General features: G+C 34.4%; 1 protein-coding gene across 2 annotated transcripts in view; it reads left to right on the top strand.

Annotated features, from left to right (window-relative positions):
* PHF14 (PHD finger protein 14) overlaps positions 1–16,822 on the top strand; it is a 252,195-nt gene that overhangs the window by 157,196 nt on the left and 78,177 nt on the right. For both annotated transcript variants that reach the window (XM_067562128.1, XM_067562129.1), the window contains one exon: positions 15,219–15,336. In XM_067562128.1, the coding sequence (XP_067418229.1) occupies positions 15,219–15,336 (118 nt within the window). The remainder of the gene's footprint in view (positions 1–15,218; positions 15,337–16,822) is intronic.

Below are 16,822 nucleotides of genomic sequence, written 5' to 3'. Positions count from 1 at the left end.
TTCACAAAGATATTGCAGAATGAAGGAAAACTACACTTCTCATATTGAAGGAATTCATTTCCATAGTCTGATATCTATATTTTATTTTATTCTTATATGTGGTTCTGTGACTTCTTTTTAAAAATAGTTCTAGAAGTACAGTGTGCTTATTCTAAAGTGGCATAGTGTGTTTGAAACACATAATCCTATAAATCGATATTGTTGTATTTGTTTACCTCAGTCAGCATATTTATTAAATGTGGAGATACATTGACCACCTTTAAAGGGTTAGCATTTACTAACCATTACTACCCGATAGTGACTAAGATTTTGTTTTCTATCTGTACCTAAAATGTTATGATGTGGTATTTGGTGGCACTGTGAATGTCGATTATTTTTGTTTGTTTTTTTCTTTTTGTTTTTTCGTTCTGACTGATCACTATATATGAATTCTGTAGCCATTCTGGAAGCATTTGTAATTGTTTACAACAATTGATCTCTAGTGAGAAGAATCTCATTAATTAACACTTTTTAGGTCTAGGAGACACATTTCATTCCATTCCATTCATTATTTTTTTTTTAATTAATGAGTAAGATTCTTGATTTTTCGAATGGCTGAGCTCGGGCAACACCCACTGACTTATCTGAGAATTGTGGGTATTCATCACCTCTCAGAATTAAGACCTATAACCTTGTCTAGAGTGGGGAAAAAAGGTGAGTTCTTAAAACATATTAGCTAACATGATTTTCAGCACCACTTAATAAATAGTATCTTGTATAAACATGTTAGTTGGTCATGGTGAACTCTAATGGTGAGCTCCAGATTTAAAATTTCATTTAAAATTTTCATTGTGGTTGAAGGCCACCCCGTTCTGTTCCCTTCCACCATATACTACTGTCATATCTCATCCATGTATAATCCCCCCACAACCCCTGACACATCTAGGGACGTGTCAAGATTTGCAAAAGGGGAATGTCATGCTTTAATGAACCTCATAAGATCCGTTGGAGTAGAATGCACCTTCTATGGACCTTATACACAGACCCAGCTTAAATTTTAGATGCTCATTTAAAGGCTTTGCTGAAAAAAGTTAAGTTTGAAAGTGGATGTATTATTGAAATCTGGCTGGCTCCCCAAAACATTATCCTCTAACAAAAATTCTACACCTTTTCAACACTAGAGGTTCCCACTGTCATCCCAGAATCCTGCATCAATCACTATCATCCCACTGAGTTTTTACACTCCACCTCCTCTTGTCTATAAAGGCTATCAGAAAACTGATGAAAAGGGTCTGGGGTGCTTTCCCGGAAAATCTCAAAATATCCCAGTCAATTCAATTTCCTGTGATTGAGAAGATTTAAGGTAATTTCAAAAGAGATTTTACACAAAATCTACATATTTTTTACCTGAGTGGGAGAAGAGGGAGCTGGTATGGAAAGGTGTGTGTGCGGGTGTGGTGGCTAGTTATTTCTTTCTTCCCTTCTCCCCTGGACAGAGAGACAGAACGAGATTCAGCTTTTTCCTTTCTGCCGTGGAGAGGAGAGGAAGTCAGCAGGTCGCCATTCTTCCTTTAGAGGAACAGAGGTGTAGAGGGAACCACCCTCTCTAAAACACCTCCCTCACCTCTCCACCTCCCCCCCCCAAAAAAAACAAAAAACAAACCACACACACAACTTTTCTGGTCCGCTGTTGCTGCATCCACTGATTGGAGAGTCTGTAAAACTCCTCAGCTCTTCCTGCTGTTTCCATTTCAGATTCTCCTGCCTGATAAGTTCTCATTTCTCCAGCCATGGATGTAAATGTGAGTTCTGTGGCTAAATTGACTTGTCAGCTTTTAAAATTTCAACAAGGAGGAGCTGAGAGCGGGAATGTACAAGGTGGCTAGATTAAGTAGGGCCCTTGAAGTGGAAGACAAGGATTTGAATTTGATTTAGTAAGTGGGAGGAAGGTAGTGAGGGGACAAGAGAAAAAGACTAGTTGTTCAGATCAGTAAGAGTTAGGAATATATGAAGTGGAAAAGGGGAGACGTAGGGAGGCTAAAGGAAGAGTCAACACATCACTCAGTGTCAGGATTGATTGATTTAATCATGATTAAATCAGCAAGGAGGAAACCTGGATTTAAATAATCAATTTTAATCATGTTTTACATTTGTACTTTTGCGTTATTTTCCTAAAGAAAGGATGATTCTCATTAGCTAGTAACTATTAAAACAGGTTGATTTGCAGCTAAATATAGTCTTTACACTAAATTTGGTGCTTTTTTGCTAGCCAGAAGGATATACCATATCTATACATATTTATTAAAGCAGTTATAAACCTTAGATTACATTTATGCAGATTCTTAATATTGATACTTTTTCTTGTTAGAAAATGGTGAATGATACATTTCTTATTAATACATGATTAATTTTTATTTGCAATTCATATCAGTTTCTAACTGGATGTAAATTCAAATGCAATTTAAAATGCTCAAAAACAGAATTTTAATATTTTTTTAAAATTAAACAACTTAAATGTGCTGGATACATAAGACATTTTTTTATCAAAACATGTTTTTCATTTAAAGCTAACTGATATATTAAACAAAAGGAGTATTATCTACAGTTAGTGTATTGAACTGATTGTTTCTGGTCACGATGTCTTTCAGCATTTTAAAAGTAGTAGATCTTATCACCTCACATGTAGTGTTTGCTTATAGACTGGAAGTGGAAAAACAAGCCTTTTTCAACTCCCGATTGGTTTCTTAATTTAAATGAATTAATTATTGAACTAAACTAGTTGAATAAACTGAAATGAATAAAATATTCTCTCTGTACCAGCAGAAGAGGCCACTGCTGTCAAAAACTGATATAACACTCAACAAACTGTAGTACTTCCTCCAGAAAGTCAGTGGTCTGATTTTTTTAAAAACTTGGCAGCAAACATGTACTTCCTAATATTATTTTTGTATTAAATGATTTTAATACATTATAATGAGTTCAGGCTTAACATAGGTTATCAATTTAAAATTTAAATTTAAATTGGTTTTTTTTTTTAAATTAACCTGCATTTAATTTATATCAAAATCTGATTTAAATAAAAATATGTTTTTATTATTTGTTTTTAATTATTGATTTTTATCCACCCTGTTTGATATGAGCAGGTTATAGACAAGAGCTTTAATAGTAAAGACACAGAAGAAATGTTTTCTGAGTTTCCACAAATCTCTAAAGTTGATAATCAATTGTTATTTGTGGATAATGTAAGTTTTCATTAGTGTGTTTGCAGTTATATTCTTCTGTCTTCCATTTACATGAATCAGTTGTTGCGTGAGCTTTTTATGTGTAAAAGTAGCCATTGTTTCCTTAAGTAGACTGTTGTAAATTAGGTGGAGGCTTTCTGATGTGAAAGAAAAGTTGACATAGCCCAGTTTTGGAAATACTGTAAATCTGAAATTAAAGAGTATGTAGCATAAAGGCTATTTTTAAATTTAATGCTTTTTTTTGTTAATGTATATGTAATAAATGTTCATTAACGAAAAATGCAATGTAAAGGCAAATTACTACAGAATTGCTGTATTGCTTTTCCTAGGTATACACTGTTTATATCTTACACCCAATGTCTTTTAATAGTGTTCATAGATACTTTACAAGCTTATTTAAAATATATTTTCTTCATAGGTTTCCTGGACCTGCTCTGCAGCTCCTTTAGAGCCCTTCTTTAGTGGCCTTGGTTTGGCTTTACATCAGTAGTGCTTGATGTGCAGACTAATTATTAAAATGTAATTAATTAAATTACATTAATTTAAATTAAATTAAATTAACTAATTAAATAGTAAAATCATAGTGCTTCAGTGCAGGTAATTTAAGGATCTAACTGACTGACCCGCTCAGTCGATCCAGAAATCGACGTCTGAAAACCGCCTTTTCAAGTGGTGTAGTGCTGTGTCGACGGGAACACGGTTCCTGTCAGCGCAGTGCAATGAAGACGGTGCGCAAAACAGAAGCAGAGAAGTTGACAGGAGTTACGCAAGTTTTTTGCGTAGGTTGTGTAACTCCGGTCGACTGCCGCCGAATCTCCGAGGTAAGTGTAGACAAGCCCTCAGCTCATCAAGATAATGGAAAAAGGGAGAAGTGAAGTGGATTTACATAAACTAGTCCCCTGCTCTTCAAAGGAATGGACCCCTAAATCCAACATTATATGAACATTGGTGCTAGTAAATTGCAACAGCATCCCTGTTATGTGTTTTTAAGGGGTAATTTTTCTTTGACACAACTGTGATAGCTGCTTCCAATCTCATTTTTACTCAGTTTCCACTCAATTACGTGCACTGTAATCATTTTTTTAAAAAAGAGACACTAAAAGTACTTTAAAGGACCTCAAATACTGAATAGAAAGCTGTTACTTTTTAGAAACGGTTTATTCTGTCTTGAGAGTGGATTTTTAGTAAAAATTAAGTAAAAAAGCTTTTTTTCTGATACTTTTTCTATAAAACAAACACCCTCCGTCAACTGCAACAAATGCACCCAAGAAGTGTGAGAATCTGGTGTAGCTGAACACGGTGTCATGTATTATTGCTTAGAGTTCCAGATCTGAGGAAAATGCTATCTTGCATGTTCATGTCTGTCTGTCTTAACTAAGCCATTGCTTTTATGATCAAAAACCTATGCTGTCTTCTCTTTACACTTGGATAGCTTCTTTTTGAACTGCACTGAGCAAAGAATCGAAAAAGATGCTACACTTAACCCAAGTGAGTTTGAAGGTTGGACTCTGAGAAAAGAAAAAGACTCTTACATGTATGACATTACTCTTAAACTATCTATTTGGATCTGACCATACATATTATTTAAATCTACTGTAGTGTTAAAATGTTTCATAAGACACAGAGCAGAGCTGCAATGTTCTTAAATGTTAATATTCTTTTCTTATCACTTTACTGTGTAGATACCCTTCATGAGACACAACTCTGCCACAGCTCATCCTCGGAGGCAATCCTGGAAACCTCTTTTATAAATGTGATTTAAAAATGTGGATAAAATTCTCAATAGAGTACATAAAGTAAAGGAGAACAGCTATTTTGTCTTTTTCATAAGCTTATCATGACAAAAAGTTGAGTTTGCTTGTCAGGTTTGGCTAGAATGTAATTGATTGGTTTGTTACTTGGACTGACAAGGCAGTTAATTTGCCTGCATTTTTTGCACTAATCAGGAATATTTGATATGTCCATTGTTGGAAAATACCAGATAAATGTTGTGTCAGAATTGTCCTGTTAAGTAATGTCTATTTCCCCTGTGCTTCCTTGACAAATGATGATATACAGTACTTGGAGTCACTGAAGAGTGACAGAAACCTATGGGACTTAAATACTGTGTTCTCCTCTGTGGTGGTATTGATTTCTTTTAAAAAAGCGATGCTTTGCAATCAGTCTGCTGCTCTACTAATATTCAGTTTAATAAGAATATCCCTATATAAAATACTGTGTTGTGGAATACGATAGAAGCTTATGTAAAAGGATTGTTTCAGTACAGTGGCAATAACAGACCTGTAAAACACTTGACACTTTCTCATTTTGAAGTAATAGCCTTGCTGCAGAAGAATTGATTTTGTGCTTATTTGCACAAACTAATTGTTTCCACCTTCTAATGTTTGAGTGAACAAAAATATATCCATATCCATGCTTTCTGGGTCATTGTTGAGACAAATAGAAAAATTTGATCATTGTCTTATTTGGCTTACTTTTGCTGTGGTGTTCAGGTCAAGGTATGTTTTGGTTTTTGGTTTTGGTTTCTCAAATTAAAATATGAAACTGTTATCTAAGTTGGGGATGAATGAAGAACTGATCACACAGCATACCATCTGAAAGATCTTCGTCTACATCCATGTACCTCCAGATAGATACAGACATAATATTTTGGTCTACAAACTTTGCTGATCAAGTTCTTAAATCTACAGAAGCAGTATATAGACATCTTCATCGTTTCATCTTGAACTTGCTTGGGGAAAAAACTCTTTTCAAGTGCAGTCATACTGTAACTTTGCAACATATCATCTTGGAACTTCTTGACTGATGGTGGGGGGTTTTGTCATCTCTCAAGATATATTTCTAGTTGAAAATAAATTTTAAACATAAAGCAAAAAAGAAAAAAGATACATGCTGTATTAAGTGATAGCAGAAAAATACAAATTGGTGTATACTAATTTAAAAGTCATATCTTACTAGGGCATCTCATGTTTGGATATTATGTTCAATAAAATTAACTTGCTGTGTCTATTAAGTTGTACTGTTTTGAAAAAAAAAAGTAAAAAGATTTTATTTTTAACTTTTTATAAATGTTTTTTAGCACTAAGGCACACACAAGCTCCTCCTAAGTGAAGAAATGTGTATTTTGGGATAGTCCAATTTTCAAGCCTGAAGGCCATTTGAGATAAGAGATAACAGAGTTAGATGTAGCTCTTCCAGAATGCAGAAACACAGCTGACTAGATAAAATTACATCCAGCCATTATGTTAATAGGAAAAAATTCATCACGTACGATGCAGGCCCCTACTTAATGTCTGACTAGGAATTACTAATGACTTCTTTTTCCCTCCAACATTATTTTACTAGAAAACCAAATGTACTGTGACATATACACCAATAATTAGCCTAATGTGTTACCAATGCCAGTTCCCAGTACCGCATTCTTTTAGGGTTTTATTCTCTCTCCTGAACTTCTGAGAACATAATGTGAAACTGTGTGCCACTTCATGGTTTTAATTTTTGCTAATTTAACTTTTCTTTTGTTTAGTAGTAGATTACTTATGCTTCATAATCTGAGACAGTAAATTTTGTGAAACTGTCTGTGTTCTTCCAGTGATGTCCCTCTCCCCAAAAATATCTATTCAGTATTCTGTTAAATCATTCTCCATTGGTTTCAGCAGCAGAACTATAGATACTCAAGTTCATGTTTATGAAATGACTATTCTCATTTTTTACTACAACCATTTTATAGCTAGCAAACAATGAACTTAACTGAAATATGTGCTACAGGAAACAGTATCAAGAGGATGCTGAACGTTTGTCATTCAAACAAATGAGAGGACTTAAAACAATGAAATGATGGGAGAAAGATATTCAATGATTTACAAAGACAATTAAGGATATTCTAGGATAAAGTATAGAAAGGTGGTAGATTATGTTCTCATGTGGAATGAGGAAAGTGTATTAGTGATTAGCAAACATGAAAACATTGGAAGGTAGAATTATGATTTTTCTTGTCAGCTGTGTCGTTTGGAGGCTTTATTTTGATAAGGTGTTAAATCCATCTACAAATCTCTCTCTTGTAGTGAGTTCTTTCATTCCTTTCCTCTCTGGAAACCTGGGTAAAATATTGTGTATTTCATATCTTGAAATGTTGGGTGGTGATCTTGTAATTCTTAGTGGATGCTTACAGTTGTTCACAACCACTATGCAGTTGAGTACTGTTGATTATAATAGTCTGAACTTCTGAAATGCCCAGACATCTGGATTAGCATGGATGTTACAGGTTAGGACTGGAAGAAGTTAGTACAATGCCTTCTAGTAGTTTGTCTGCAACAAACAAATGTTTCCAGAGTCTAATTTTAATGGATGCAAAACAAACAACACAACCACGAACCCTTCCTTTCCTCTGACCCCTAGAAAAAAAATATGTAGTGTGTATCTTTCTAGCATTCCATCTTCATAGAACTACTCAATCTAGGTTAAAAATAATGTAAAAGAAGGTCATATTCAGTAAGTGTACATCATGTACAATTTATAACCCACAATATATTTGAGACATACACATGTAGAGAGACACATGTACACTGTATCTGTGTATTTAATTCCTCTTATGTATGCATGTACTTAAGGAATTTCTCTATATAATTCGTTTTGGGAACCCATAGTGTGTTTCACAGTTTATGAAGTACCATAGCTGTTTCATAATAAAGGAAGTGAACACACACTTCTGCCCTAGAAGGATGTTGTTAACTTGCATGTATGTTGAAGCATGTTTCTTGCTAATATTTCTACATTTTAATTTGTAAATGCTTTTTAATGGTTTCTTTGGGTGCATTTGTTTCATAAAGCAAACAAAATTTTTGTGTCCATGACAGTTTAGGGAGTTACATTATAAATATATAAAATATAGCTTTCCAAAATTGTGTGAAGGTAGTCAATGCATGCTCTTTCTTTGCCTCTAAATATTTAGTTTTATAATGCTTGGTTATAAACACAACTTTTTTGTAGATCAATTGATTATTCAAATATCTGATAGATTGTTCTCTCTTAATCAGCTGTGGTGTAGATAATTGACAGTTGAATGGCACTTAGAAATCATGCTGATAGGCACCTTAAAAAGAAACAAAATAGATACATTGTGTGTGATATGTTTGAAATACTTTGTAGACAGAATGTTATGCATACCTTATTCTTAAATTGAAATCACTGCCAAAAGTACGGAGCCTTTAGCAATCCATGCTGATACATTGCATGTGTACGTGTGTGTGTGTGGAGGGGGGAGGGTGTACAGGTGTACTGCAAGGAACTTTGAACACCTACTTCTCCTTTACAATGGGAGTGTGGGGGAGAGGAGCAGGTGATATAAAGCCAGCTGTGCTAGTTTTACACCATTCAGGGATTACTCGAAACCAGCATTTCCCCACTGATATGCTGTCAGGCCCAAACAGGTGTGTCACGGAATTTTTTGAAAAAGTACATGTGAGAACGAACGGGGAGGAAGCTGCCTTCTGACTGGCCATCTGCCTCACTGCTGCACCTCCTCCAGGGGTAGAGCAACCAATCAGAGTTCAATCTCCCTCTCTTCCCTCCTCTCCTCCTGTGTGAACACGGGGTTGGCTCCTCTGTTCCTCCACTCCCTTCCTGCAGCCACTGGCTGGGGGTGGGGAGAAGAGGTCGCTGGAGCTTGAGGTGTGCTGTGGCAGAGAAAAGGTTAGGAACCATTTTCTTTCTTTATATTTGACCCATAATTTATATCTATTTAATGAAGGTGGCATGTTTGCTAAATCTACGTATCACATCAAAACCAAAGTAACGTTCATTGGAATTCATGAAGTTGGGTTGCATGATTATTATAAAATATAATGATTACGGAATGCAGGCATTGAAAATATTTCCACTTTTTTCAATAGATGCTGGTGGGATGGTTGTCTTAAAGAGCACAACGTCCTATGAATATTGCATGATGGAAGTATTTTATTTTTTTCTGGGCATCTTCTTTTTTGTAATGAAAACAAACAGACACGGCTTGGTAGTGCAGTCTAGAAAGTACTATCCTTTCACCTGTAGATCCTGGGTTCAACTTTAGCTTTAGATAAGTGAAAAACTGTGTCAGTTTTAGTTAGGTCTCTGTGCACATCACAAATGTAGTACACCTGTTCACAGTTGAGTGTCAGCTCAGGAGAGGTTCAGCAGTGTTGGGCAGGCATGCATTTAAGGATAAATGTTGAGTCAACAAGCAGAAGAGCCTAGTGTGAGGAAGGAGGTTAGTCCCTTACAGTGTGTGTAGTATTAGGAATGCCTAATCAGGAGATGGGGCCAAGGATAAGCCAACACAGAGGAGACCAGTCAGCATACTGACATGGTTAAATTCACCCCTTGTATTGGAATAGCGGAAGTATTGTAGTTCTGAACTGATGGGTGGTAGAGTGAACACACAGCTCAGGCTAATAATTTATTTGACAATATATTGTTTGTAAAATTCTAGACTGAACCTACTGAAATATTGCCTAAAGAAGGACTGTATAATAGGCCCCCTTCTAACTCAAATGTTTGTCCTATGCTCTTGCAATGTTGTCTATCCTACTCTTATAAAATAGATTTACTTTCTGAGATGAGACTATATATATTATATATATAAATATATATTATATATAATAATAAATTATATATAACTATATTATATATATAATATATATACATAAATATATATATTTAAAGTTAATTGCAATTTTTTTAACATGATACCTTTTTGCATGACATTGTAGACAATGTGCAATGGTGTGTGTTTAAGTAAGAGATTTTCTGTGGTCTCTGAAGCATATATGTGAAGTTGTATTTAAAGATTAGCTTATTAATGTTGTGTTTCAGGGACTTGTAGGTAATTACTTTTACAGCTATAGATGGGCACTGCTGACTTATGAATGCAAAATAGGTTTTCTCACTCTGCCTGAGTCAGCTCTTTGTGAATTTATATGATATTAACTGTGGTGACTTACAAATTTGTCTGTGATGGGTATGCATTGCATCCACTGTTCCTTTATAGAAGCATAGGTCTTTTTCCCTGCTGCTCACTCTAGTACTTCTGCAGGCCAGCTGATAAGATTCCCTCCTGTGCAGGTAGATGCGATGTAATGAAATTGGATGTGCGTGGTGAGCTTTGTAAATAAAATGAGATTGACCCCCAGCCATTATCTCATTTATCTGATTTACATTGTAAAATCAGGATCTACACTATTGATTAGAGCATAATTAGTTAATTATGAACAGGAAAATACAGAGTTATGTGGAGCTTGAACACAGCAGGCTATGCTGCTAAAAAAATTCCAAGGGCATGAGCAGATGGAGATCATTTTAATAAAGAACAAAGCAGACGTGTTTCACGTATGGAAATGTCTAATCAACCTCTTGCTTTGAGGAGATTCTTGACCTCCATTCTATATTTTTTACACATGAACAATACTTTCTTTCAACTGCTACCATTTCCTTTATTATTAACTTATTAACCTAATTACTACAAATTTTCACCTTCCTTCCTCAGTTTATCTATCTTATTTTCTCCATGTAAAACTGGAAAATTAATTACCAGCCTTCCTTTTTTGGAATGGAAAATAAGGCACTTCCTAATTTTGTTATGTAATATGATTTGAATCTTGTTGAAGGCATTGACAATAATAGGCAGTACCATATCAGTTAAAACTATTTTAACATAAGAGCTTGTTTTTAGCCTATTCTTAAAGGGTCTTCTGTTTTTGTTTTCACAAAGTTCTGATGCTCCTAGGCCACTGTGTACTTATTTGCACCCACAGATTATGTATTTTGGCATGTAATGACCAGTAAGTTATCCACAAAAAATGGGACATGAAGATTTTACTCACAATTTGTAACACTAAAAATGGGAAGAATGAGTTGATTTCTTTTTATGATTAAATCTCTTATGTAACACAATTGCTTACATTTATTATCAAAAGGTCTTTTGGAAGAGATATTGAATGTTGCTAAGAATTGTTAAAACAATATGGAACCTTTTACCTGTCACTGGTTCAGATCCAGTTGGATCTCTTTGATATCCTATGAAAAACACTAGCATGTAGTTACAAAACAAATACTAGAGTATAGATTGACATACTGTCTAAATCAATGGTGCCCAACCTTATTTACACAGGAAGTCACATAAACCTAAGTACAACCTTGTGTGGGCCAAACAGATTATACATATTTTAATAATATTTAAAGTCACCTGTCTTGATTTATATTTTAAGTTCAGCTTGTTTTGTATGCATTTAGATATGTTGTTTCTATGTAAAGTATTGTTTGTTTACGCACTTGTGTAAACTAAAATGATGTAAACATGACGACAAAATGCTAATGTATTGGCTATTAGTATATTGTGTTGAAGCAGGCCACAGGCCTTATGAAATGCTCTGGTGGGCCATAGGTTGGGTACCTGTGATCTAAATTATTGAGGATATAGATTGCTAAACCAGTATACGTGTATGGAAATCAGCATAATGGATGTTAATCAGCTTGTTTACATTCCTAGCAGAGAAGCCAAGGACTTCACTATCCATACACCTCTAGAAGTGCTTTCAGGTCTGAGGCACATTTTTCCAAGTAGTGTAGGGAAGCTTGCACTGTTGGTGTCTATCTGCACCTGTTCTGTGAACTTGACTACTACAAGATTCCGGGGCTATTAACTTGGCATCTTTCACAACCAACAAATTCACTTAACTTTAAAGTTTTAAAGTCATCTTATAGTTTGTTTAGATTCTGTTTCTGGATCTAACAGTACATTTTCCATCTCCTCATTTGACTAGGACCCTAGACAGCAGTAGGTGGTTCATATTGCAGAACTTAATATTCATTTTGCCAGTTGGCTTTGTAACATAACTGCCAGGCATATGATAATTGACCAGATTACTTCCAATGCTGGTGCCAGTGCTAAACTATAATTCATCAGGGAGGAGCAACTGTTTTCTTTTCAGAACTGAAATGTGTGTGAGCTGTTCCTTTTTCTCCGAGAATTTGAAGTTCAGTCACCAAAAATGCATCACATCCTGCTGCCAGGCAGGATGGTCCAGCAGTAAAATATTCTAATTGATAGAGATCCTTCACTTTATCAGGTATGGTGTACCAGAAATGCATTTTGTATCCTACCATCTCACCATATTAACATAGGTAGAGTCCAGTCCTGCTGGTATAGAGGTCAATGGCCAAATTCCCATTGGACTCAGTGGAAGGGATACTGGGTCTATAACCATAGTTTTGTGCCTAGATCATCATCTTTTTTTAAACAACTACATTTGTTTTAATTTACCTGTCAATGCACAGTATATTTATCATTTTACTATGCTTTTTTCCTTAAGGGAGCTCTTTTATATTCATATTTTAAAAGATCAATATTTAAGTTCCACTGTACAATAATATATTTTTATGAAACTAATGTAAAAACATTTCACAATTTATGGTTATGTAAATGTGCAGCACTTGACACTTTGACATCTGAGGGGTATGTGGTATATGAGGATGATTTTATCATCCACATGCTCTTACCAGTTGTGTATATGTATTTAAATAAAAACAAACCCTTATTAATTTCTGGAAAATTTTTCATATTGAAATTTTTTAATTTAGTATGTAAATATGCAAGAAGAATATGAGAATATTGTTCTTTACAGACAAAATAAACCGATTTGAAAAGAAAATTAAATTGAATATAAGAACAAACTTGCCTTTAGGATCCTAAAATCTGTATCTTCTCTCATAATGTTCTGGTCATCTCAACCCAATTTATGTAGACTTACTGGATGACTTTTGAAACATAGCTTACAGTAAAATCAGCATATTGGACATTCTGGATAAAAGATATTCTCTCCCACCATAATTATAGATTTTAAATCATGATTTTGAAAAGGCAGGATTGTTTTCTTTTAAATAGAAGAACATTGCTAATGCCACTGTTCCCCTGTACTGGTCTGCTACTGCTAAGCAATCTGCTAACAGAATCTCTATAGGTTTTGCTGAAATGACTAGTATTCTCAAATTCGGTATACATTTTAGGATCCAGTAGGGTCCTTTTGAAATGTATATCTGAAATCAGTTGAAAATAAATTTGATAAAATATAATTTACGTATTTGAAAATCTTTAAATGTGACAGAAAGGAGGAGTTAAGTTAAAATACTTGTGTGTTGGCACTGCTCACAAGTGTAAGGGTTTGCAATATTTTTGTAATTGTTTATATTTATAGTTATGCTACTAATGTCTATCCAATGACTAAACAAAATGGTTACGATGTGGTTATAATTATACTGCTCCTAATACATTTTATTATGGAATTGATTTTAAAAGCCCTGTTAAGTTTATATTTTCTTTTGTAGTCATAGGGCTGATACTACAATCAGGAAAAGATACAGTTTAACATAGTAAGTGCTATGCAGGGCACTGTTTTCATTATGATGTATACCAACGTAAAAATACCTTTTGAGCCCAATCTTGCATTCCTTAAGCAGGCAAAACTCTCGTTAGAGCCCAGAGTGTCCACACAGAAGCTGGTAATAGTGTGAAAAGGCATTACTGATAAAGGATCTTGGAGAAACAGAGATTTTCCCTGTACCAATGCCCATGCTCTGTAAGACTATTTAAAAAGTGGAGTCAATTCTGGAATGTGTCCCTTCTGCAGTAATGCTAGAAAAATACTTGTTTAGGTTAACCAAATAGTATCTCAAACTGGTTACTTTTTAATACGGGGTTTTCCTTCAAATATTTTAGTGTATTCCTTTTGTTTAATCTTCTTTCTGTTATGTGCTCTGTGTTCTGTTAATAATTTATTAAAATATATGTTATTCTTGGTTTGATAAGTAGCACACTATGCCTTTTATGTATAAAAAAAAATTCTGCATTCTGCACCTTGCTATAGTTTGGGGGTTTCTTAAATTTGCTGTGCTAGCTTATTTGTGATTTCCTGGCTTATGAGGCTTTAATTCAAACATTTGAGACACTTAAATGGAATAAATAAAAAGAATCTGACAAAATTAGTTTTCAAAAAGCTTTCCCTTTTGTACAAAAGATCATAGGGTGTATGCAAATAAAGCGATGAAGACAACCACTTCAATAAGATGTATGAATTTCCATGATTGGCTGTTAAATTCTTTTTTCCTTTTGAGCATATTGTTGTACTGTCTGATGTAAGACTCCTTTAATGAAATACTGCAGTATAGCAAATGCTTCTTCAGTGGCAGTAGTCTAAGAATGTGTGAACAAAGAATAGTTATGATAGATGTTTCAGACTGTTGTCTGTGGGGTGTATGTGAAGCAGAATTATGATGTGTACAGGTTGGAGTTTTTGTCAGTTATAAGTGAAAGACAACAGCAAAATGTTTTAACTGAATGACCTTTTCAGATTCTTACAAAAAGAATCTCACATTATTGAATATTTTGTGCAAATTTTATTTGTTAGTTACAGTCACTGTTTAAAAAAAAAAAGATCCATGGAATTGTAAACATGTTTGAATTACTAGATATGTGGGCAGACAATATGGAAGATCCATAATGTAAAAAGGGCTGTTAGCTGGAAAGTGTAGTAAATTCTGTAAATTGTAGTTATTTATACCAGGCATGGTCTCTGCAAAATGATAGCACAGTTCTGTAAAAATCTAGAAAAATTCCACAATGATCCTTCAAGGATCTTAAAAATTGATTTGTTGGTCATCCACCGTTTGTTTAGTTTGCAAGACTGAAAATGATGTAATTTCAGGCATCTTAATGGAAGAATCGTAAATATTCAGAAGATACACAGCTGTCTCCAGCACTTCTGCATCAGAATATTCCAAATTAAATAGAAACATACTTGAAATGTGTGAGTGTACATGTAAATCACCTTTCCTGAAAATGTCTCTTTTAAACTGAAGTAATGATTGGGAGATGTGGGGGTAAGTTTTCCATGGGGTGAACTAACCCCCAGGTGCTTGTTAGAGTGTCTTTATTTAATTGATGAAGAAACATATCTGTTCCTCCTGCAGGTGTGATGAATGCAGGCTCTGTTACCATTTTGGTTGTCTGGACCCTCCTTTGAAAAAATCTCCAAAACAGACAGGTTATGGATGGATTTGTCAAGAGTGTGATTCTACTTCCTCTAAAGTAAGTCAATTCAGTCTGTGAAAACGCAAAGGAGAAGTTCTGTTTTTTGCGCAGCCTTTATCAGCAAACCATTGCATATTTTCTCATCTTGAGTTTCTGTCTGAACATTTTGCATAGATTTGCTCTGGGAAACTGAAACATTTAATTCTACACAGTTAAAGGTCACACTGCAAGGATTTCATATTGGCTTTAACTGAAGGAGAGAAAAATGCTAAATGGAAATTGTGTTAATTGGCTCGATAAAGGAGAGTTTATTATTCCTCTTAACTTTTTCTTCTTACATTATGGGTGGCGAACCCCCCATATATGACCCCCAAGGATTAAGTTAAAATACCACATCATTTTTGCCCCATTACAAGCAATCAGATATTTTAATAAAATAAACCCAGAACCTGTGGAGGCATGGTTAGTAGTAAATTCATTTAAAAATGTATTTATGAAAAGTTTGGAAGTCTAAATTTTTGTTGTTGTTTTTTCCAATGTAAATCAGTTGTGAGGGACATTATTAAATTAGCATGATGGATATATGTAAGGTATAACATTCTAAAATTGTTTTAATTTAAAATTCTCAGTACTGAAACTTTGTTACATTAATGCTACCAACGATGATCCACTTCTCTGTTGTTGTCCTATAAAGGAAATAGGCTTTTTTTGTTTGGATTTGGTTTGGTTAGTAACATTTTCCTGCACACTAGTTGCTTTAGTGTTGACATGGTTGCCAGTAACCTCTAGATGCTTTAAAGAGGCACTGTGAAAAGATTTTTTTTAAAGTGACTAATTTTAAAAATATCCATTTTCTGATAGAGCATCATTAAAATAATAGAGCTTTTTTAAAAAAACAGTTAAATTTCATAAGCTTTTCTACTGCCCTGTTATTGCTTATCAGGGTCTTTTTGGGAAGAGATAAAATGATTGAATAACTGACTACACAAGGAAATGGATTATACAGAAAGCACTATCAAACATGCAAAGTTAACAAACAGAAAAAACAGAGGATCTCTTTTCTGCTAACATCTTTGGCTTCTAATAATCTTTCTTAGGTGTATAATTATTTATAACTAAAGTAGTTATAAAGTAATTATAAAATTTACAGGCAGAAATGGGATTTTCAAGTGCTGCTACCCTTTTACAATTGGAAAAATAAAATACTCTGCTTTGCTGGGCATTAATCAAATCATTCTTCCTTAAGAAGATACAAAGATGGACATTGGAAATTAGCTGTCAACTATAGTTTGGACATCAAGCAGTCTTTCTTGAATACCACTTAAATACAATGGTCACTCCTGGAGTGAATTATAATTAATATTGAATTTCTGTCACCTCTTAAACCAAAAGGGTTTCTTTATAGCATTAGCTAAAATGTTCTGCCTGATATTTTTTCAGTGGTTTTTTTTTTTTTTTTTTTTGCAAAAGGCCACTTTTTGAAATCCCAAATGTGTATTTGGGGGGGGAAGGTAGCTGGCCAAACTATGCAGATAAAATGCTG

This window comes from Emydura macquarii, unplaced genomic scaffold, assembly GCF_026122565.2.
Source record: "Emydura macquarii macquarii isolate MOO-44397 ecotype Brisbane River unplaced genomic scaffold, CSIRO-AGI_Emac_v2 contig_2422, whole genome shotgun sequence".
Taxonomy (NCBI): domain Eukaryota; kingdom Metazoa; phylum Chordata; order Testudines; family Chelidae; genus Emydura; species Emydura macquarii.
Note: the sequence above shows the minus strand (reverse complement) of the source record. Positions and strands in the feature narration are given on the sequence as shown.